General features: G+C 43.4%; 1 protein-coding gene across 3 annotated transcripts in view; it reads left to right on the top strand.

The window, feature by feature from the left end:
• The window catches only part of kcnip1b (Kv channel interacting protein 1 b), a 29,538-nt gene extending 8,314 nt beyond the window's left edge, over positions 1-21,224 (top strand). For 2 of the 3 annotated variants that reach the window (XM_030101503.1, XM_030101505.1), the window contains exons 3-9: positions 18,091-18,215; positions 18,308-18,377; positions 19,422-19,492; positions 19,572-19,679; positions 19,762-19,866; positions 20,499-20,561; positions 20,904-21,224. In XM_030101503.1, the coding sequence (XP_029957363.1) occupies positions 18,091-18,215; positions 18,308-18,377; positions 19,422-19,492; positions 19,572-19,679; positions 19,762-19,866; positions 20,499-20,561; positions 20,904-20,951 (590 nt within the window). In that variant the 3' untranslated portion in view covers positions 20,952-21,224. Of the gene's footprint in view, positions 1-12,247; positions 12,707-18,090; positions 18,216-18,307; positions 18,378-19,421; positions 19,493-19,571; positions 19,680-19,761; positions 19,867-20,498; positions 20,562-20,903 lie in introns of those variants that run through there. The other variant, XM_030101504.1, reaches the window with a different exon arrangement.
• Positions 21,225-21,958: the final 734 nt, after the last annotated feature.

The raw sequence follows: 21,958 nt of genomic DNA, 5'->3' as shown, positions 1-21,958 counted from the left end.
AACTCATCAAACTGACTCTGAATTGCTGAACAAACAGGAACTGACTAATTAGCAACTCCCAGGAGGGACATGATGCTCAATAAGTGGGCAAGAAATGAGGGGAAATGCATAAAAGAATGGGAAAGCAAAGTGTCTGTCGCGCCAAAGTCCACTGCTGCTTGATGTCTGTTTAAAAAAATAAGAATAAAAAAATTTAGAGGGCTCCAGAGTTTAGAACAGCCCCAATAATACACTATCTCTAATTACAGGAGGGCTTTTTGAAATAAACGATAAACAACATAGTTTTGGGAGAGAAATACTAAATACCGGCACACTGAATGATTACATTTGGTCTTAATTTGCAGTTTTTATGTTTTCTCTATTAAATTAGTATTGATTCAGTCTCTTGCCTTATTAAGCTGTTTGACTTAACACTTTTTATTTCAGAGAAAGGTCCTGCTGTTCTTACAGAATGCTGCTTCTTTCAAAGCCTCTTCATTCGCTCCACACCTGCTGTTTACATGCATGAGAACAAAGTCACTTTTCATATCTTTAAAATTCTTTATCCGAAGATTTTGAGGAAACTCAAATCCAGTGTTCTGCAGATAGTTACAGGATCATCTGCTCTTAGGAAAAATTCTGATTGTTATTGTAATATTTGGCATTAAATGTCCAAACCATTGCATTGATCTGCTAGAAGAAGACTGCAGAAGACTGCATCACTGTCTTTATGAATAATTTAAGAAATCTCTCTATCAGGTTGAATGAAGGATCATGGTTTTAAAATGCCAGCCATTAAAGTCCCAGGAGATTCTCAGCACTGTAACTTATAATATTTACACAGTAAAGACTGAATAAACTGGAAAAAACTCACCTTACTGAAAACAAAAATGTTCAGACATGTATTAGTATTTTGTTTTCTTCTCAGTTAAGCTTTGTTTTCAGTTCTCAGGTCAGGTTAATCGACCAATCAAATATAAACCTATGAATTACAATCCCAATAGTTTTTTCTTACTTCTAGTGCAGAAAGATTGTAGTGCATTATTCTAAAAAGCTGATGTGAATACATATCATTCAATACCATCCATCCATCCATCCATTTTCTACCGCTTATCCGGGGCCGGGTCGCGGGGGCAGCAGTCTCAGCAGGGATGCCCAGACTTCCCTGTCCCCAGACACTTCCTCCAGCTCCTCTGGGAGGATCCCGAGGCGTTCCCAGGCCAGCCGAGAGACATAGTCTCTCCAGCGTGTCCTGGGTCTTCCCCGGGGTCTCCTCCCAGTGGGACATGCCCGGAACACCTCCCTAGGGAGGCGTCCAGGAGGCATCCTAAACAGATGTCCGAGCCACCTCAGCTGGTTCCTCTCGATGTGGAGGAGTAGCGGCTCTACTCCGAGCTCCTCCCTGGTGACTGAGCTCCTCACCCTATCTCTAAGGGAGCGCCCAGCCACCCTACGGAGGAAGCTCATTTCGGCCGCTTGTATCCGGGATCTTGTCCTTTCGGTCATGACCCAAAGCTCATGACCATAGGTGAGGGTGGGAACGTAGATTGACCGGTAAATCGAGAGCTTCGCCTTTCGGCTCAGCTCCTTCTTCACCACGACGGACCGATACAACGACCGCATCACTGCAGCCGCTGCACCGATCCGCCTGTCAATCTCACGCTCCATCCGTCCCCCACTCGTGAACAAGACCCCAAGATACTTGAACTCCTCCACTTGGGCTAGGGTCTCTCCACCAACCTGGAGGGGGCAAGCCACCTTCCTCCGGTCGAGGACCATGGCCTCGGATTTGGAGGTGCTAATCCTCATCCCTGCCGCTTCACACTCGGCTGCGAACCGCCCCAGTGCATGCTGTAGGTCCGGGTTCGATGAAGCCAACAGGACAACATCATCTGCAAAAAGCAGAGATGAAATCCTGTGGTTCCCGAACCGGAACCCCTCCGGCCCCTGGCTGCACCTAGAAATTCTGTCCATAAAGATTATGAACAGAACCGGTGACAAAGGGCAGCCCTGCCGGAGTCCAACATGCACCGGGAACAGGTCCGACTTACTGCCGGCAATGCGGACCAGACTCCTACTCCGGTCATACAAAGACCGGACGGCCCTTAACAAGGGGCCCCGGACTCCGTATTCCCGGAGCACCCCCCACAAGACACCACGAAGGACACGGTCGAATGCCTTCTCCAAATCCACAAAACACATGTGGACTGGTTGGGCAAACTCCCACGAACCCTCGAGCACCCTATGGAGGGTATAGAGCTGGTCCACTGTTCCACGGCCAGGACGAAAACCGCATTGTTCCTCCTGGATCCGAGGTTCGACTATCGGTCGGATCCTCCTCTCCAGTACCCTGGAATAGACTTTCCCGGGGAGGCTGAGGAGTGTAATCCCCCTATAGTTGGAGCACACCCTCCGGTCCCCCTTTTTAAACAGGGGGACCACCACCCCGGTCTGCCAATCCAGAGGCACCGTCCCCGACAGCCACGCGATGTTGCAGAGACGTGTCAACCAAGACAGTCCCTGCACATCCAGAGACTTAAGGTACTCAGGCCGAATCTCGTCCACCCCCGGTGCCTTGCCACCGAGGAGCTTGCCAACCACCTCAGTGACTTCAGCTTGGGTGATGGACGAGTCCACCTCTGAGACCTCAGCCTCTGCTTCCTCCACGGAAGACGTGGCGACGGGATTGAGGAGGTCCTCGAAGTATTCCTTCCACCGTCCAACAATATCCCCAGTTGAGGTCAGCAGCTCCCCACCTCCACTGTAAACAGTGTTGGCGGAGACCTGCTTTCCCCTCCTGAGGCGCCGGACGGTTTGCCAGAATTTCTTCGAGGCCGACCGATAGTCCTCCTCCATGGCCTCCCCGAACTCCTCCCAGACCCGAGTTTTTGCCTCCACAACTGCTCGGGCTGCAGTTCGCTTGGCCTGCCGGTACCCGTCAGCTGCTTCGGGAGTCCCATGAGCCAGCAAGGCTCGATAGGACTCCTTCTTCAGCTTGACGGCAGCCCTTACTTCCGGTGTCCACCACCGGGTTCGGGGGTTGCCGCCGGGTAGCCCGCCGCCTCTCACTGCGGGCAACGCCAGAGAAGTGGAGAGTCCAGCCCTTCTCGAGAGGTTGGGTTCCAGAGCCCAGGCTATGTGTGGAGGTGAGCCCGACTATATCTAGCCGGTACCTCTCAACCTCCCTCACAAGCTCGGGCTCCTTCCCCGCCAACGAGGTGACATTCCATGTCCCTAGAGCCAGTCTCTGTGTCCGGGGATCGGGTCGCCGGGCACCCTGCCGTCGGCTGCCACCCAATCCACACTGCACCCGGCCCCTACGGTTCCCTCGGTGGGTGGTGAGCCCACCGGAGGTCAGGCCCACGTCGTCCCTTCGGGCTGAGCCCGGCCGGGCCCCGTGGGCAAAGACCCGGCCACCAGGCGCTCGCTTACGAGCCCCAACCCCAGGCCTGGCTCCAGGGTGGGGCCCCGGCTGCGCCATACCGGGCGACGTAACGACCTTTGTTCTTTTTCTTCTCATAGGGGGTTTTGAACTGCTCTCAGTCTGGCCCGTCACCCAGGACCTGTTTGCCATGGGAGACCCTACTAGGGGGCATAAAGCCCCCCGGCAACATAGCTCCTGGGATCATGCGGGCTCTCAAACTCCCCCACCACGTTAAGGTGGCAGTTCTAGGGGGAGTCATTCAATACCTGTTTAGAAAAAACAACTAAAGAATGCTATTTTTAACAATGTTTCTTTTTGCTAAATGCAGTGAAATCCCCTGAAACAATGTCTCTATTTGTCATTCAATTTAAATGCAACAAATGACTCTATTTTGAGCCTCATTTGTCAAATCTACTGAAAAAAAGATCTGAAATCCGCTCTGTTCCGGTGTTTCTCTTCATGCCAATGTAGACAAAAGCTGCTCAGATCACAGGCCCTCTGTGTTTTTTTCACTAATTTCCCCACAACATGGCCTTGATCCCGATGCTGCATCATGAGCATTGAAGCTGCGAACTTCCTCTTCTGCATTATTGATCTCTCAGCTCAGTTCAGTGTTGTTTCATGTCTGCTACTTTTATTAAAGCGGTGCAATCGTCTGTGGATAAAATGAACTTTGCAAGGTCAATCCACAAACTCTGTTCGACACTTATGGTTTTAGTAAAAGACAAACTTTGGAGAGCAAATTCTCAAAGCTTGTCCTTTCACCGATTAAATATACAACCTCAAGCACAGAATTATTTAGACCAAGGGTGTCAAACCTAAGGCCCGTGGGCCAAGACCAGCTCACAAGAGGCTCCAATCCAGTCTGGATTTTTTTTTATTTATTTATCTATTTTAACAAATAATGTAGTATTGGACAAAACAGCACACTGAGACCTGAACTGAGATATGCTTCCATGAGAGATACTTTGTTGCTCAAAGTTATGTTGCAAGGATGAGTTTGTAAAAACATTATTTTTACAATGAATAAACTAAACTGAACTAAAACATGTATAATGGAGGAGTTACAGGAGAAGTTTGGAATATTTCACTGTATTTTACACCAGAAAGTTTCATTAAAATTGGCTTCATATTGAGATGATTGTCATTTTTGTAAGTATTGTAAGTATTATTTTGTTTTGTGACAATGTAGACGTTTTCATCATATCGTAAAGCTTAAATCTAAAGGTTATTGTAGCACTTTACACATCTGGTCCTCTCAAGATGGAATTGGACTGTATGTGGTCCCTGTACTAAAATGTGTTGTAAATGAGTAAATAAAAAAAATATATATATCAGATGGGTGACAAGTAATTTTGTTGATATCATTTTGTTATTTTTGCTATTTTGTTAATAATTCGGTATATTGTCAATAGCCTGTAAAACCTTTCCTCTAAAATGAGAGCGTTTAAATGCTTCTACAGATTCATTCAGTTCATAAAAAACATGTGGCTCATTATATAACAAAAACAAAAAAAACCCTCCCCTACCTGTTTATCCACCTCAGGATGTCAGGTTTTACCCTGGACAGGTCGTTGGTTCATCACGACTCAGAGACACACAACCACACACTCAGATTTAAGTCCACAGGCAGTAGTCATTCATGTTTTTGAACCCTTGGAGAACTTTACCCTCAGTACTTTTTTTTTACTTTTCATACATTGCCTCAACTCTTTTGGCAGGACAGACGTGTTTTTCTCCTTTTGGAGGCACAGGCGCAGGAAGAAACCCACTCAGTCAACCTCCTGCTGCACCCGTCTCTCGCTGTTACGAGGCACATGTGTCCTCTAAGTGCATAACCTTGCAGAAGAGTCACATCTCAGCACACTGCGGATGCAGCGGAGGCTGTAACCGCTCTGACGTAGCCTGTTTGGACCAAAACACAACAGGATCCCCTGGCAGGGCCTTGCATCTGTGAACTGTTCCCCACCACCAACAAATCCCCTTTTTTTTTTTAAATCTATTTCCTCTCATTCTCTGTCTCTCTTCTTTTTTTTTTTCCTGTGGCTACAAACGCAGTGGATTGGAGCTGACAGTGTGTGTCTCTGCTTTTAATTTTTTACATCACCTCACTACATACTTTTATGTAACAGCGTTCTTCGACATTTATTTTTATCTCTTGCTCTTGCCTTTTCCGTGTGTGTGTGTGTGTGTGTGTGTGTGTGTGTGTGTGTGTGTGTGTGTGTGTGTGTGTGTGTGTGTGTTTTCATGTTTATTCTCTGCAACCACATTGTTTTACACCTTGATCTGTAGCTACATGCATGTATCTCCTCTGTCAGAAAGAGAAGCTTTCGATGCAATAAGAAAAAAACAACAACATGCTGAATCCTGTGCAACAGCTGGATGCGACTCTGAGCTTCTGAGCTTTAATCTTCACATATTTTGGACTGTGTCGATTTTTCGTCCAGGCTGTTTAAACAAGAGTAAAAATCAACAAAGAATTATTGAACTCTGCTGCCACCTGTTGTCCAAACTTCGGCACTACAACATCATAAAGCAGGGGAAACAGATTCGTGGGGATTGTGTTTTTTTCCTGTGAACCGCAGAACTGCCACAGTTGATAGAATTTAAGACCTTTTAGGCTTTTTTTGGCCACATTGTGGCTTCACTGACCTACGTCAATCAGGCTCATCCCTTTTGACACAGTTTAGAAGATGTTCTTAAGCAGCTTAGGCTGTGCCACCACTTGTTTTCTCCCCAAGCATAAATAAAGATTTTATTTACCTCCTTTTTTTTTTTCTGCCCTTAATCTGTCGACTCAAATAGAGCCGTGTCTCGCAACTTCACCTCTGCAGCAAGCTATCTATGTGTCCTATCGAATTGCATGCATTGCAGATGAGTGTATGGAAATATGCATCCGACCTCCACACACGCAGGCCTGCAGTTCCGACCTCCTCTCATGCATATCACGGATAGTTTACTTCTGTACGCATGTTTTCCTGCACATACTAATATACACTGTGCAATGAGGTGTAAAACTCTGCTTGTTCACCTTCCACATGCCGTGCTGACAGGCTCAGCTGCATGTGTTTTCATCTTCAGGGCTGGAAGTGCTGCATGCAGAGAGCTGCTGGTGGAACAGGGGTGAAGATGTGCCTGAAGGCCCGGAGCTGACTGACACCAGCTGTTTGTCTCCGTTGCCTGCCTAGATTTGTACTGTGTTTACACTCTTTGTTACACGTGTTTCTGCTTGGAAGAAGGGTTTGATTTGGATCTGTGGAGGTGCGGGTGATTTCAGCGTGATCACAAAGCTGCAGTGGTTCTGTTAAACAGAGAAAAAGCAGTGAGAAAATGAGTTTAATTACAGATTGAAAACACAAATAAGACTACTGATTTGTGAAAGCACAGGAAGATATTTGGTTTATCTGAATTAATGAGCATTATGTAAAGTCAGTGATATAGTTTTTATATTAGGTCAGTGTTTGATGCTGTATGATGAGGGCTAATGATACAGTATAGATAATCTCTGAATCAGCAGTTCCAATCTTGTGGTCTGGGGACTTGATGAGGCTCCAGAGATTACGGCTCTTCTTGAACGGATCTTCTTGCTCACTCTGAGGTCAGAATCTAATTTTCACACGTCCAAGAAAGCTGTAACAGGAAACTTAGCTGCTTTAGCAGATCGAATACATTTAAAAATATGAATATGGATGAAAAACGATTAATTGTAACATGCAGCTCTGCAGGAAAATGTGTCTCTTCCGAGCTCCTACTGCGGCTCTCTAAACCTTTCATAAAATCATGTGTAAAAAGATGAAATGATCTTTTCTTATGTTGTTGCACAACTGACGAGCTTTTAAAGACGCTCATCTTGCTGATACTGTTACATTTCAAACAATATGCAGCATGAGTAGAGAAGGATTCAACAACCAGATCCTGGATTTGTTTCAGTCATAAAGTGACAAATAAATAAATAAATAAAATATTTTGCTTAGCAGCAACATTGATGTTACAAATGGACGATTGTCCTCTTCTTGGAACCTCTGCAAACGAAACATTCATTCAGATCACCTGTAGGCTCTGATCAGCTCGCAGATGATATTAATCTGTCCTCCAGTGGAGCTAAGGAAGACCCAACTGTCAAACACCACAAAACCATCGAAACATTTCAGCAACATTTTTTCCTTTTTTCACCCCAAGTAAAGCCATTGCGTTCTCTGTGTGTGCCAAAAATGTAAAATATACAATGAAATTTAAACAAAAAAATGCTTTTCTGTGACTCCAGAGCTGATGGTCTGTATTATTTTCAGTATCGCAAAAGGGAGTAAATATTCATCTTACTTCACATCATCTGTGTTTTATATTCCAGAATACATGTTTAAATAGTCATTTTATTTTCCACCCCAGCTAAGTATATATCTCAGTAGTTCAGATTGGTTCCTTAAACTTATGCAGACTCTTGAAACTGATTCTGATGTTGTTATATATAGAACAAACCCAGTGCTCCTAGTCACATTTGTATTATTGTCAACTGTCACTTTCAATTTCAATAATGTGACCAGTGTGTATAAATAACATGGTTGTGCAAAAAGCAGCAGCAAATCTCTCAATAGGGAAAAGAAAACATTATTTCTATTTTGTCTCTCCACTGAGATTGGGATTTTTTATTTTAACTGAATTGTAATTTGATGGATTGCTTTTAAAGCCCTCTCCAGACCATAAATACATTTCAGGTCTTCTGAACCCTTTGTCCACTGCTAAAATCCTCGACCAAGCCAGTGCGTTCTGCGCAGACTGTCGACCAAAACGCTGACCAAAGTAATCAGCCTGAGTGAATCTTTATAGTCAAATCATATTTGAAAACATGTTGCTTAAAAGTGTCCACATCCTGATATCTTGATTTTAATAAGAGTTTACTGTGTCATAAAAATAACTGAGATGTATTTTAATAGCTGGCTCTTTTTTCCCCCCTCAGGCCAGTTTCTATGAATATTGATTCAATTAGTCTTTAAGGGGATTGCATCTTTATGTGCGTTTCTTTCAAGGCTTTTTTTTTTCTACTTATTACGACTTTCATCCATCCATCTAACTTCAGTGTCATTTCCCATCTAACTATGTGGGAAGGCTTGATACACCAGTCTGTCACAGACACACACACACACACTCGGGTTCACACCGACAAGCAATTTAGGACGAGCATCAATCCAGCTTCTGTAGCACTTCGTCCTGTTCAGGGTCACGGGGAGCTGGATCCGGTCCCAGCTGTGGGTGAAGGCAGGATACATCTTGGGCAGCTTGCCAGGCTATTACACGGCTCAGGTTCACCAATGAGTCTCAGACATATTTGTTTTCAGACTGTGAGGGAATCCTGAGAGAATCTGCACATGTAGAACATGAAAAGTCAAGGCCATGTTTACCTTCATGTGAGGCGATACTGTTTGTTTGTTTTGTCTTTATTATATTATTATTTCTTTATTTTTATCTTGATTCCTTCTCATAAATGTGAAAGGAATGTTGTGGGAAGACCCTGAAGCTTTACGGCTGCCCCTCGGGGAGGCCCACCCACAGTTCCTCAACCACTGAGCAAGCCGGGCTGTAGTTTCCAGTGAAGGAGGCCTGGGAAAGATCAAATACGTCCAAGTTTTTGCAGAAAATGAAAAATTTGTCATTTTTATTATGACTGGAAAAATGTGTCCTAGTGGAAAGCTGGAGGAGTTTCAGAAACTGTCATCAACCTCCACATACCCCCTCCTCCCCTCCTTAGTCAGCACATAAAGCAGAGCTGGCCCTCATGGGCAGTGTGTCAATGACAGGGAGGGAATTAAGGTGAGGAAGAGAAGAGAGGAGTTGGAATAATTAAATGATGCAGTCTCATGACCAGAGCAAAGAACCACTTCATCAAGTCTGAAGCAGCCATCTCCTGCCGGGCGGGAGGGGAATTGGTTTTACTGCAGATCAAAAGACATTGAAATCAGCGTTTGAGATAACTGACACGGTTCTCACGAAGCCTTTTCCACGAGCCGTCGAAAATTATTCCTTCAAAGATCCCTCCGCTGTGGATTGAAAGCAGAGGGAAAGTGTGGTAGATATAAAAGAAAAGTACAGCCGTGCATTGATGCATTATTAAGCGAGCCATGTGAAATTTATAAGTGTTAGTTAGCTTGTTGACATGAAGCGGGCGCAGTGGATATCAGTGGTGAATGCAGCAGTATGTGATGCTGAGAGAAGCTTTGTGCTGAGGATTTCTCGGGATTTCTTCTGTTTTAATCCCAGCGTATCGCGCAAGGTGATGCCTTTCAGGCTGTGGAGCTGTGGCTTTGTGCAGAGCTCATGGAGTGGAGAAAAGATAATGTAGAGATGATGAAGTCAGACTGCAGTGCAGTGTCCTTGGTGCTTGTAGCTGCGCGGGGTGATGTGGTGCAGAAAGACACGACCAGATGGCAAACATCTGCCACAGAGATTACTGTGGGTTACTCATAGTAATCTGAATACTAGAGTCTCCGTCTGCAGGAGTTAATGTATTTGTTGGTGTAACCAGAGCTCATTTGTGTTTGCAGTTAGTGGCGTTATTAGGGGAAGGTTGCTGTTTGCCATGTGTCGTGTGAACCAGAGAGTGTATATCACTATCAATCAACAATATATCTTAAAACGTGAAAATTAGGAAATCTGTTCAAAAAAATACCTTTGTGAGGATGGAGCTCATCCTCCCACACACTGAAAAGCCCTCCTTTTATGAATTTCCCTTTTTAAACATATTCTGAGTTTCCCAAGAAAACAAATGTGTTAATATTTCATGACAAATACAGTATAATCAGTGAATGAAATGTATCACTTTTTAATGATCTGTGAAGGTGAAACTGTGTCACAGAGAGACTTAATGGATTCTGTATGTAGCTGGGATGTCAAAAAAAGAAAGGAAAAAAAAAAAAAGCAGAACATGGGGAGAACATGGAGTACCTGGCGTGAGGGGAGTGTAAAATATCAGAATAATGCATGGATTTATGTTTAATTAATCAGTACATGTTGAGTTCTTACCTAGCTCTACCTGGACAGTCACAGGAAATCCCTCAGCAAACACACACACACACACACACACACACACACACACACACACACACACACACACACACAGTCTCGTATTTCTATCCTTGTGGGGACCTTCCATTGACTCCCATTCATGTCTAGCCCCTAACCCTGACCCTTACCCTAACCCTAACCCACACCACAATAAAGCCTAACCCTAAAGAAATGTTTTTGCACTTTTACTTTTTTCAGTAACAACAACATGGTCAAGAAAACACTGTTTCTCCTACTTAGGACCGGAAAAAGGTCCCCACAAGGCACGTCGTTTCACGTTTTGCTATCCTTGTGGGGACATTTGGCCCCAACAAGGATAGAAATACGAGAACACACACACACACACACACACACACACACACACACACACACACACACACACACACACACACACACACACACACACACACACACACACGCATCATACTGCTGTGCTTCACGAAGAGGCTACATTGACTTAGATTTATTTTCTGCAGATTGAACTTGGCACTAATCAAAGTGTGATCCTGAAAAATGTCTTCACCTAGAAATTAACTGACTTTTCAGATAGAGCGTTATTTCACAGACACACAGACTTGCTGCTCTATTAACCTTTAACCTTCACAAATGGGTGCCTAACCCTGACTCTGACTCTAACCTGAACCTAATTAGAACCTTTGCCCTAAACCCAAACCTTAATGCTACGCCTCATGTAGAGGAGGACCTTATAGGTCAGGTTGAACAACACTAACGGTGTGTAGTTTCACTACATCCTCAGTTTGTGAATGACTTTCAAAGTCATGATGTAGGGCATTTTTTTTGGCAGTTACTCATTCAAACAGTTCTTTTTTTTTTTAACCACATGCCCCACAAGGGGTAAACACAACTTTCAAGAAACAAGAAAGCTGAAGCAGCATTGGGGAAAAAAATAAAAAATAAAAATGGTACTGCATGAATTTTTCAAACCAAGAGAGGTTTTCTGAAGCCGGTGCATGCTCGCGCGCGCACGCCGTGACACACATGCATGCATGAAGATGGAGAGAGGCAGAGGAATTACATTTCTGGTCTGCATCCAGTGGAATATTTAAAAAGACATTCACATTTTCTGTTTCTGCGCCTTCACGTGCGCCCCACATGCACCAGAGCTCCAACAGTTATTCAGCTGAGTCCTGCAGCATGTTGCTGAGATTACTTGACACGTAAGACATCGTATCATGGGACAGCCTGCATGAAATCCTAATATGTATTCTGAACCGCAGTGAGTGATATTGTCTAAGGAGCACAGGCAGTTACAGGAGCATTCAAGAGCAAATCTCATTTTCACTCCGTGTTCGTAGGGAAATAAACCCTATATTTGCTCCTTTTGCTCGTTTTCCCTCAGTACACACAGTCTGCTCAATGAATTTTCGTTCACAACATTGAATGGTTTTGTTTTGTAAAAGAAAAAAGAAGACGACCGCTACAATAAAGTTTAATATTGTTCCATGGGGGGGAAGAAATGTTTGCTCATGCAAGTCACCATGAGACACACACACACACACACAGCCACAAGTGCACAGCCAACATATGCATTTATACTGAGTGATTATAGCGCATACAGTGCTTCAGGGAATGAATTTGATGTACTGTTGAACAGAAATGCTCATTGCTGCTGTGTTGGTCTGTTTGTATTTATGTTTCATTGCAACAAAGAGGGGAAATGAGTGGTGATTAGACAAAGAAAATTAAAGATAAGGATCCAGAAAAGGCTATGAAATACTGTTCCTGTGCCTCGTCGATGAGTGTTATTAGTGAGTCGGTCGCTTCATCATAACAGGAGGTGCATGAGGAGGCAGGGAGCTGGAAAGAGGGGGGAAAAGGCTGACAGATGAGTGGAGTGAGGCACAGAACGGAGGGAGTGGCGCAGGAAGGCAGGAGCGGCTTGTGTGCGGGAGCGTGTGTGTGTGTGTGTGTGTGTGTGTTTGGAGGGAAGGGATTAGAAATTGAAGAGAGTCGGCGTAAAGGAGAGAGCCGTTCCCACAGTGACAGATCTGAAAGCAAGTGAGGAGGAACAACAGGGGCATACCCCCTTCATCCTCCTCCTCCTCCTCCTCCAAAGACCCTGAGCCGTGGTGGGAGATACAGAGAGGACGACAGGCTGACAGAAGACATCGCCAAACATCCATTTACTCTCTGGGTTGTTTGACCAGGCTGGTTTCCACGGCGACAACATGGGTGCAGTGGTGGGCACTTTGACCATGCAAACCAAACAGAGGAGACCGTCCAGAGGTACGTCAGAGAAGCAACAGAGGGGAGACAAAAGAGCAACGGAAAGCTGCACCAAACAGGCAGGAATAGTCTTAACAGCTGAAAAGAGTCGTTTGAACTATGTGCAACATGTTCTTTTTGACCAGGCTATTCAAGACTGTTTTGCAGCTCGTGCGAGGGATTTCAGTCGGAGAAGTTAGTCATCTAAGATTTATTTTACTGTTATCAGCAAGGTACCCAATGTGTGAAGTGCATTTAGAAATAGCACTGCTGTTTCCATTTATGCCTTCTTTTCTGTTTTTTTTTTTTTTTTTTTAAATGCATACTTTGTCTGACTGTTTAGCTGGTGTGCACAAGAATAGGACATCTTCTGGTCTACATTAGCATGAAGTTGGCATCAGACCAGCAACAGACTGGTATAAACCTTTAGCGTATTTATGCTGGTTTGAAAAGAAAAAAAAACAAGCGTGATTCTAATTTGAAACATTTGAAATGTTCAGTAATAGAGGTGTGAGCAGGATGGTGAGGGATTCAAGTGGTCCACCAATGCTGAGCTTTGAGATCTTACCCCATGCCCCGTGGTAAAAATAAAAAAAGATGGAGTGACTTCAGGATGCCTGGAAGTAGGATGCCCTTGAAAATAACTACAGAGCAAAAATCACTGCCCCCCCGGGTGGGTTGTTATTACGCGCGCGCCCCGTGCACGCCCGTCTGGTGTGTGAGCGGCCGAGCACGAGGGGGGGAAACATGGGGTTCAGCGCGTGAATTAACAGGCAGCTCACATATCATACCTCTCTCTCTGGCCTTATGCTTGAGAAGCCCGTTGTCATGGAGACTGGGTTGTAGGGGCATAAAAGAGGAGAGCGTGAGCACTTATACTCTGCCGGGGTGAACACGGTGAATCCGTGGCAGCATAAGATAACAAGAAAAACAAAGGGGAGAACAGCAGAAAAGCCGTCGCTCGGTGACGTGGACGTGAGACACCACGAGGCGGAGGGCGCTCCACTTTGTTCTTACACAGTCCAGATGAAATCATTCGTCCTTGTTGTGATAAAAGCTTTTCAAGAACCTTTTAACAAAAGAGGGCATCTCTCATTTATTTATTTATTTTTTTTTTTTGCTGCATTTAAGTTGCCCGTTTAAAAGCATGTTGCGGTGCCAGCCGTACAGATAAGATGAGACAGATAAGGACAAGAGGGAATTACACTATTACACATGAGGAAACAGGTCAGAGTGCTGCTGAACTCCGAGACAAAAAGATGTGGCAATATTGTGAGAACAGAACACACAAGAAGACCTGCTGTTCGTGTGTCTGTCCTCCACTGCAATTAGTCTATACTTCACCAGGATGGTGGTGACAGCTGTGGCGTTTTCCTCTGCCAGGAGTCACAACTTTGAAAAACATGATCGTAAGAAAAAGAAATGTTACTCACAAGGTAAAGATTTGAAAGGATCAAAGATGCTCCTGAAAAACTATTTCTTCTGGGTTTGAAATGTTAAAGCAGGTTTATTTTTGTGCACAGTGGCATGAAGTTTTTTTTTTGTCAAACTGTTCATTAACTAAACAACAGCTTCTGCCCTGCAATTGGGACCGCCATGGTGATGGGAGCCATGTGACACTGACAGTGTTTGTGAGTAATTTGGAGGTGGGAAACATCCCGTTTCCCACTGGGAAAAGCTCGTCTGACAGTGATGAAACCAGCGGAGCCAGAATGGGAAAGAGGGAGGCTTTGGAGAGCTTCCAGAAAATCATCTCAGGTCAGTCAGCAAGGCAGCAGATTTAGTGAAAGTCAATAAGTGAAGGCATAAATTACAAAACACTGCTGTTTCTAACTTTGATGCTTTGAGACAGCCATATTGGGGTTTTGTTGTTGTTGTGTTTTTCAAGGTTTATAGGGGGTAAAATAGCATAGAAAATTAAATTTGTGGATGAAAATCTCAAGAGGGAAGAACTAAAGCACAAACCAAAGCTGTTTGTTGGAAGAATAGAGGTCATTGAAAACTGTAAGATTTGATCACTGTATTCAGGAAGTTTCAACAAGTAATCCTTTGAAGGAGCTTTTCATTTGAAGAATGCTGATGACCTTTAGTCTAACACATTTTCCGCACCTCAAGTCAAACCATACCAGTAAATACAAACTGAACTTCACATCAAACGCTCTTCACCAGTGTTGCTGGTATTTAAAGTTCAGACGAGTGAACCTACCTGGAGCTGGATTAAAATATGTTGCTTTTAAACCGTGTGATCTTGACAGGAATCGCCAAGTCAGCAATTCAACAAAGGATTTTCTGTGATTTGAGAGTAAGAAAATGAGGAAAAATGAGTTGAGCCTTATTGCTAATAACGCTTCATAAAGTAAGGTACGACTACTAATAATGCAAATGTTATAGTTACTGAAAATAGTTACACTGACGCTTCAATGTGCTCCTCACATGTTATTTCGAATGCAGTTAACAGTCAGACAGCTGCAAAGCTTGCAATGTAAATAAGATCCAACTGTAATTTTAGTTTACATTATTTCTATTCATAGTATCTGTGATACAAAAACGTTACCTGACCCAAAACCGACAGTATTGTAAATATGAGTCGAACAAGCCTGCTTCTTTCTGCAGGGAACAACCAACTTCCAGCAGTAACATGTCAAATCTATGCCGTGTAATCTCCTGCAAAAGAAAACTGGGATTAGACGTGTTTTGGGTGTGGGGCAGCTTCTGTGCAAGATTAGTTCTTGACCTAGTTTTTTGTCATGACAGCATCGACTCCAGAAGGTTGAGGAATAAACAAGCTTTCACTCCGAGCTAAAACCTCCCGGAGCGTGGAACAGAGGGTGAAAAAGGCAGAGCGATTCACGCTCAAACAGGAAAAAAACTTCTCCTCGGTCCTGAAGACGAGATGACAATTATACGGCCGAGAAAAGCAACGGGCGCATCTGTCCCGGAGCTGCTCGCAGCAGCTGCCGCTGAGTGCGAGAGAGCTGATACACGCCTCTAATTATCTCCATCATTTCAATGGATGACACTTCCCCTCCTTCCCTGCACACACTGTTTACATGCAGATCAGCGGAACCTTTTGTGGACTCCTCCTTTTGTCTGTATTGAAAATCTATATTCAAATCATTAAAATTTGATGCAGGAATCAATTTGTTCATCTGCTGAGGTTTTCACTGGATCTAAGTGTTGCACTCCCCCCAGGTGTCTGAAGCTGACCGGTTCATCAATACACCGTCTTCCTCATCAGTAGATTAGTGTTTTGCTTCCCATCACTCTCGTGTTAATTCCAGTCCTGCCATGTGTTGTTCTTCCCTCTTGCCTTCTCCCTTCACACCTCCTCAGCCTCCCCTCCTCTAATCAACGCCTCTATCTGCTTCCTTTTCGCGCCTCGGTTTTCATTTCATCTGTTTCTTATCGCGCCTCCCCATCACGCTCGCACGATTGCGAGGGAAAGCAAGGCACCTTGACAGAGAGCGCCGGTGTGTTCAGGTGCTGCAGAGCGACACCTTTGCTGTTGTTGTTTGTCGTCGTCTTGTGATGAGAAAGGTCTTTTTACTCGCAGGGAACAAAGACGCACTAGTTGCATTTGACACCTTTTCTTTGTGCGTTTGTGTGTGTGTGTGTGTGTGTGTGTGTGTGTGTGTGTGTTTTTAATCAGTTTACCCAGTACACCCATAGACACGGCTCACATTTATCATGGCTGTCTATCTCCATGACAACAGGAGTCAGTGGGATGGCAACTGAAGCTCAGAAGGAAGATGGAGGAAGAAAGTGATGCATAAGCGTGCGCAGTGCTTTATATTCAAATGATAGGCATGAAGTGCACCCGCAACGTGCAACAGGGCTTCAGATGCACAAATGTAACGGTTAGCAATCAATACTCTGATAACGATGGTTCAAAGTCATTATTACTGCAACGAAGAAACAAGTGCAGCTAATCAGAGCTTGTTATTGTTGCAGCAGCCTGCTTCGACGTGTGATATTTTGATCACATTTCTGAATATTTCAACTATATTTGACTTCAGTTCTGTCATTTAGACTTTATGTTCAATATTTATCCTACATTTAGACAGTATATATATGCTGTGGTTTCACTGCTGACACTTTGTCTGTATTATCATAGTTTTGTTGTTATCATTGAATTTTTACATCCTTTGTGACAGTTTTAACATTAACATGTCAGTATTTTGATTTTGACTCTGGGTTTAATGAAGTACTTCTATTCTATTCTATTCTATTCTATTCTATTCTATTCTATTCTATTCTATTCTATTCTATTCTATTCTATTCCTGTCTACTCTATTCCAGCACCACAATGGTTTTGACTTCTTAGTGACTTCATAGTTTATAAGTTATAGGTTAAAAATCAATGACAAAACAGTGTTTTTATGGACTTGTGAAACTAAAAAAAAATCCAATGTGCTGTCACGCTGTGCATAAAGATGAAAGAGCTGCTTAAAAAAGTGGATGACCAAGAGGATGTGTGATGTAAAATTCAGATGAAGATTCCCTCTGGCAGATGATGCATGCTTCGAGATACAGTTTCGGTGTCCAGGATTAATCTTGACACAGCTGATGAATAGGCTGAAATGAATGAGTCATCGCTGCCATCCAAAGAGCAGAGATATTATTTTCTACTTAATCTCCTTTTCTTAGACTCTAACCGAGCCAACTGGCACAAGTGTAAAGACTCACAATTGTTCGCATTTGTCAAGTTATTTGCTCGTCAACAATTGTTAAATTAGGGGGATTTGTGGGGCTTTATTCTCTTCTTGAAAGAAAGGCATTCTGGAAGCACAATATCTAATTTGACACTGTATTCAGCTTTTAATACAGCCTCAACTGAGACGTCAACCCAAGAATGCAAGTTCCAGTGTAAATACGACTCTCGCTCTGTGAATATAGGCTCCAGACTTCACATCTCATTTCTTCGGGGTTTTCTTCAGGGCCTGCAGCTGCCTGAGGATGTTTTCTTGTTGATGTTTGTTCATGTTCGTGAACTCATCGGTGTGTGCGGATTGAGCCCACATGCCGAATGATGGGATGTAGCAGTAGACGGTCAAACACTCGCCCGGAGCAGAGGCATCTCTCCGCATCATTAACCGCCATCCATCCCCACTGCGCCCCGAGCCCGGCACCTTGTTGCCATTAATAAAATGCTTCAACTCCACAGGGGAAACCTAATTTGTCACTTCCATTCAGCTCTCCTCAAATCCTTCTTATACTCACATCCTCATCTGGTCGGGCTTTTTCCTTTTGCTGTTCTTGTTACATCTGCGAGCGCGCTTTTCTTTTCTGCCGTCCGATCAGATATTTATGTTACTGCCAACCTCACATTCTCAGGATTAGCTGAGTTGTCGCTTTCTAACTTTATATTTCCAAACACAGATGTTGAACCTTTCTCCTCCCCGCAGATAAAACAGATGACGAGCTGGAGATGACGACGGTGTGTCACAGGCCAGAGGGCCTGGACCAGCTGGAAGCCCAAACCAATTTCACCAAACAAGAACTGCAGATCCTGTATCGGGGTTTTAAGAATGTGAGCAAACAGTTTGCGGTTCAAGTTGTGCCAATCAAAAATGAGAAATGTGACTTGATTAATGGAGTAACCTGAATCAATTCTCCTCACAGGAATGTCCAAGTGGAGTCGTCAATGAGGAGACGTTTAAACACATTTATGCACAGTTCTTTCCTCATGGAGGTAATTTGCTCTGTTTTGATTATTTCTTTCAATGTTTACACATTATAAATCAGCACGGCATTATTATTAAATCACAAATATTAAGGAAGATTCCATGAACTAAGGATTACTTCTGTCATGGCTAAAACCAAGCTCGAAGTCGCCGTGTCCCTTCTCCCTGCTCCCTGAGGTGATTGCTCGCTCAGCCTGTCTCTACAACGAGAGATAAATGTTATCTTACCTTACTGAGAGCAGTCTGCGGCCGTCTAAGGGCCCGATCTGCATATGAAAGCAGGCGCAAACGTGATATTGCACTCAAGATCATGTAGAAAGTAATCGACTAATGGGACACATTAAGGATAGCTTCTTACAAGCATGCAAAATAACATGCACTATCCATTTAGGCATATGGTACAGAATGCAGCAAATACTGAGGAGTTTGTGCTAATAAATGGTCATATCAATGTTATATATTAGGATATAATATCATAGTGTTATTTACAAAATTAGACCTTAGTTTAGATAGAGATGAAGAAAATTTGCTCAGGTACAGGAACATTTAACAACTTACTGACACTAGAAATGGATTACATGATTTATTTTCGTTACACAGAGACCACGTTTGTGTTTCTGCTGAGTGTGTAGTTATTGAGGATTTATTTTGATTATGTTTTTTTAGGGCTTCATGAGTTAATGCACAAGTACAATGTGATTTACTATGTCTGAAAACATTTGTATTGTTTATGATCGTGACATTTCCTCCACTGGCTCACCACAACTTTTATTTGTAGACTTTATTATAGGATATTTTCTGTGTATCTAAAACATGTCACTCTTTTGAAGCTCATAAATATCATAACTTCCTTCATAACCACATCCAACTCACTCAATAGTGACTGCAAACAAGCAAACTAAGACAGATGAAATCAGTTTTCATGTAAACAGGACTGAAGCATGTCGACCCTCCTGTATGTTATTCCTCTTAAGGTGTTATCATGTATGCACAGTTTAGTGTAATGTACTTGCAGGTTTTATGCAGTCACTTTTCAAACTACTGTCTTGCAGATGCCAGCATGTACGCACATTATCTCTTCAACGCATTTGACACCACAAACAACGGCTCCATCAAGTTTAAGGTAAGCCAAACCGTAAAAATGTGACTTTCTCACTGCCTGGAGAGCTGAGTTCGCTGTCTTTCCTGCTGTATTTGTACAGGACTTTGTAATGGGTTTGTCCATCCTGCTGAGGGGAACGCTGAGGGAAAAGCTGGAGTGGACATTTCACCTTTACGACATCAACAGAGATGGGTACATAAACAGAGAGGTGAGACGAAGCAGTTCCGCCTGTGGTTTATGCGCCATCTGAGGAATTTGTTCAGCATTGTGTTTATTATCTGTAATTTCAGGAAATGACTGAGATTGTGAGGGCCATTTACGACATGATGGGCAAGTACACCTACCCGGCGCTAAAGGGGGACGTCCCGCAGCAGCATGTGGATGCCTTTTTCCAGGTTGGCACAGAAACTGATCAGACAGACCAGTAAAAAGTTAATAGTTTTGTTATTAATGAGTGGTGGTGTTAAAGTCGTTGGGTTTCAGGGAAAACATGTTTACGATTAGCTTTCTACTTGAAACTCTCTGCCCTTATAGGGACTTTTGGGTCGTTTTTTGGGGCTTGGAAAAGTTTCACAACAGTAGTTTGAATGATTTCCATTTGATATATGTGTCCACTCTGTTCGGTTATTTTATATTTCAAGAGGAGAATACACTCCATGGCCCCCTCCTCCTGACTGAAACAACTTCACCCGTAGGCTCCACATCATATTAATAAATTGGAAAATCTAAGCGATGCATATCTGTACCCTTCTTCAGCCATTTGGCCCCCTTCAAACTCGCTTTCTCAAAAGCTTTGAGAGAAAGAAATGTTCATTTGCAAGCTAATATGTCAATGTCACTGACAAGTGCCATGATAAACACATCAGAATTAAGTTCACAATGTTATGCCCTGGTGGGCAAATCATTTAAAGATAAAGAGCTAAAAATGGGCAAAGTTAAGTTTAAAAATTGAATTCCAGCAACATCTGTCTCAATTTGATAAAAGCACCATGAAAATAGCATTGTTTACATTGTTTTTGTCCCCCAGAAAATGGACAAGAACAAAGATGGAGTGGTGACATTGGAGGAGTTCATTATCGCGTGCCAAGAGGTATGTTTTGCTCTGTGTCAGATTTGTTTCAGAGTAGAAAAAAATACAATGATCAATGTCAAAAAAATTCTTCCTTTTTTCTAGAGTTACTTTGTGTGGGTTATATGCTACAAAGTGTCTGAAAAATATCATCATTAGTACTTAGGATGTGTCGTATTTTACAACTTTGGCCAGTCAAAGACGTCTTGAAGCTGATCCCAGCTGACGATGGTAGAATATTAAACCAGGAATGAAACCAGAGAGTTTCTTCCAGTTAGTTGAGAAAGCTAACTACTTCATCGAGGTGCAGAGATAAGAGTTCAATCCATCTTTCTGATTGCTCCTTTTCTTTCTCCCCCCCAGGATGAAACCATGATGAGATCAATGCAGCTCTTTGAAAATGTGATGTAGGAGTGGAGGCGTGGGAGACAAAGACGTGAAAAGCGAGAGGGCTTGGTGCGAGTGCGTGTGTGTGGATGCATATGTGCAATACATTAAGTCTCTGCTCCTTCTCCTCCTCCTCATCCCAGTTTATCCAGCTGTGCTCTGGATGCAGTCGGATCCTCTGCCCCACCCCCCGTTCCCCTTGCAGTGACTTGAATGAAATGACTGGACTGCAGTGCTTTACATCCGTCCTGCTGAGATTTTTGCTCGACACACAACACAAAGTGACTGATACGACAGACCTGAGCTCCCAGTCGGGTCACACAGATCGCCCTGCCTAAGATGATGCCGCTCCTGCATTACAAGGCTCCTCCTGGACCGCAGAAGAGAGGAGTGTCCCGTCTGACCAGCTGAAATATTTATTTTTATTTGCCAAAAACTCTTCTTTTTTTTTTCCTTTTGCCAAAATATGATTGCATGCTTTTTGCAAGAGCGCTTTAATTTCCCTCTGAACATTTGATGGGTAGTTATCTCATGCATCTTGCGGCTGACAGACAGGCCGGAAGGTGTCGTGTATCGGCAGTGACCTGTGCTTTTGAGTTGAGCTGGCTGTCTGTTGCGTGCCGCGTCCGTCCCTTTCTCGTTGTCAGTCCGTCTTAAGCTTACATTAGAGAGACAAAATCCTTTAAAAACGGTGTTTCATGTTTTAGTCCGTGCTTGTCTTGCTCGTAATTTTTGTTTCCCTCTGTGTTCAAACTGAAGATTTAATGAATAGAAAGAAGCTTGTTTCTTCTTTATTTCTATTTTCACCTGCTGCTTTGCATCTTCTGATCAGCTTGATGTACTGTCAAAAATGTAAACAAAAAAAAACTGAAATAAATAAGTATAATATAAATTTGAATATCACTATGAAATACCAGCAAAAACAAGATGTTGAATAAACACAAAATGGGTCAACTGATCATGAGAATATTTGCACAGGTGATTGAAATAATAGTGTGACAGTGATGATGATCGTCTTACTAATCGGTGTG

The sequence above is a fragment of the Salarias fasciatus genome, chromosome 10 (genome assembly GCF_902148845.1).
Source record: "Salarias fasciatus chromosome 10, fSalaFa1.1, whole genome shotgun sequence".
In the NCBI taxonomy this organism is placed as follows: domain Eukaryota; kingdom Metazoa; phylum Chordata; class Actinopteri; order Blenniiformes; family Blenniidae; genus Salarias; species Salarias fasciatus.
This window is presented reverse-complemented; position numbering and strand designations above follow the sequence as displayed.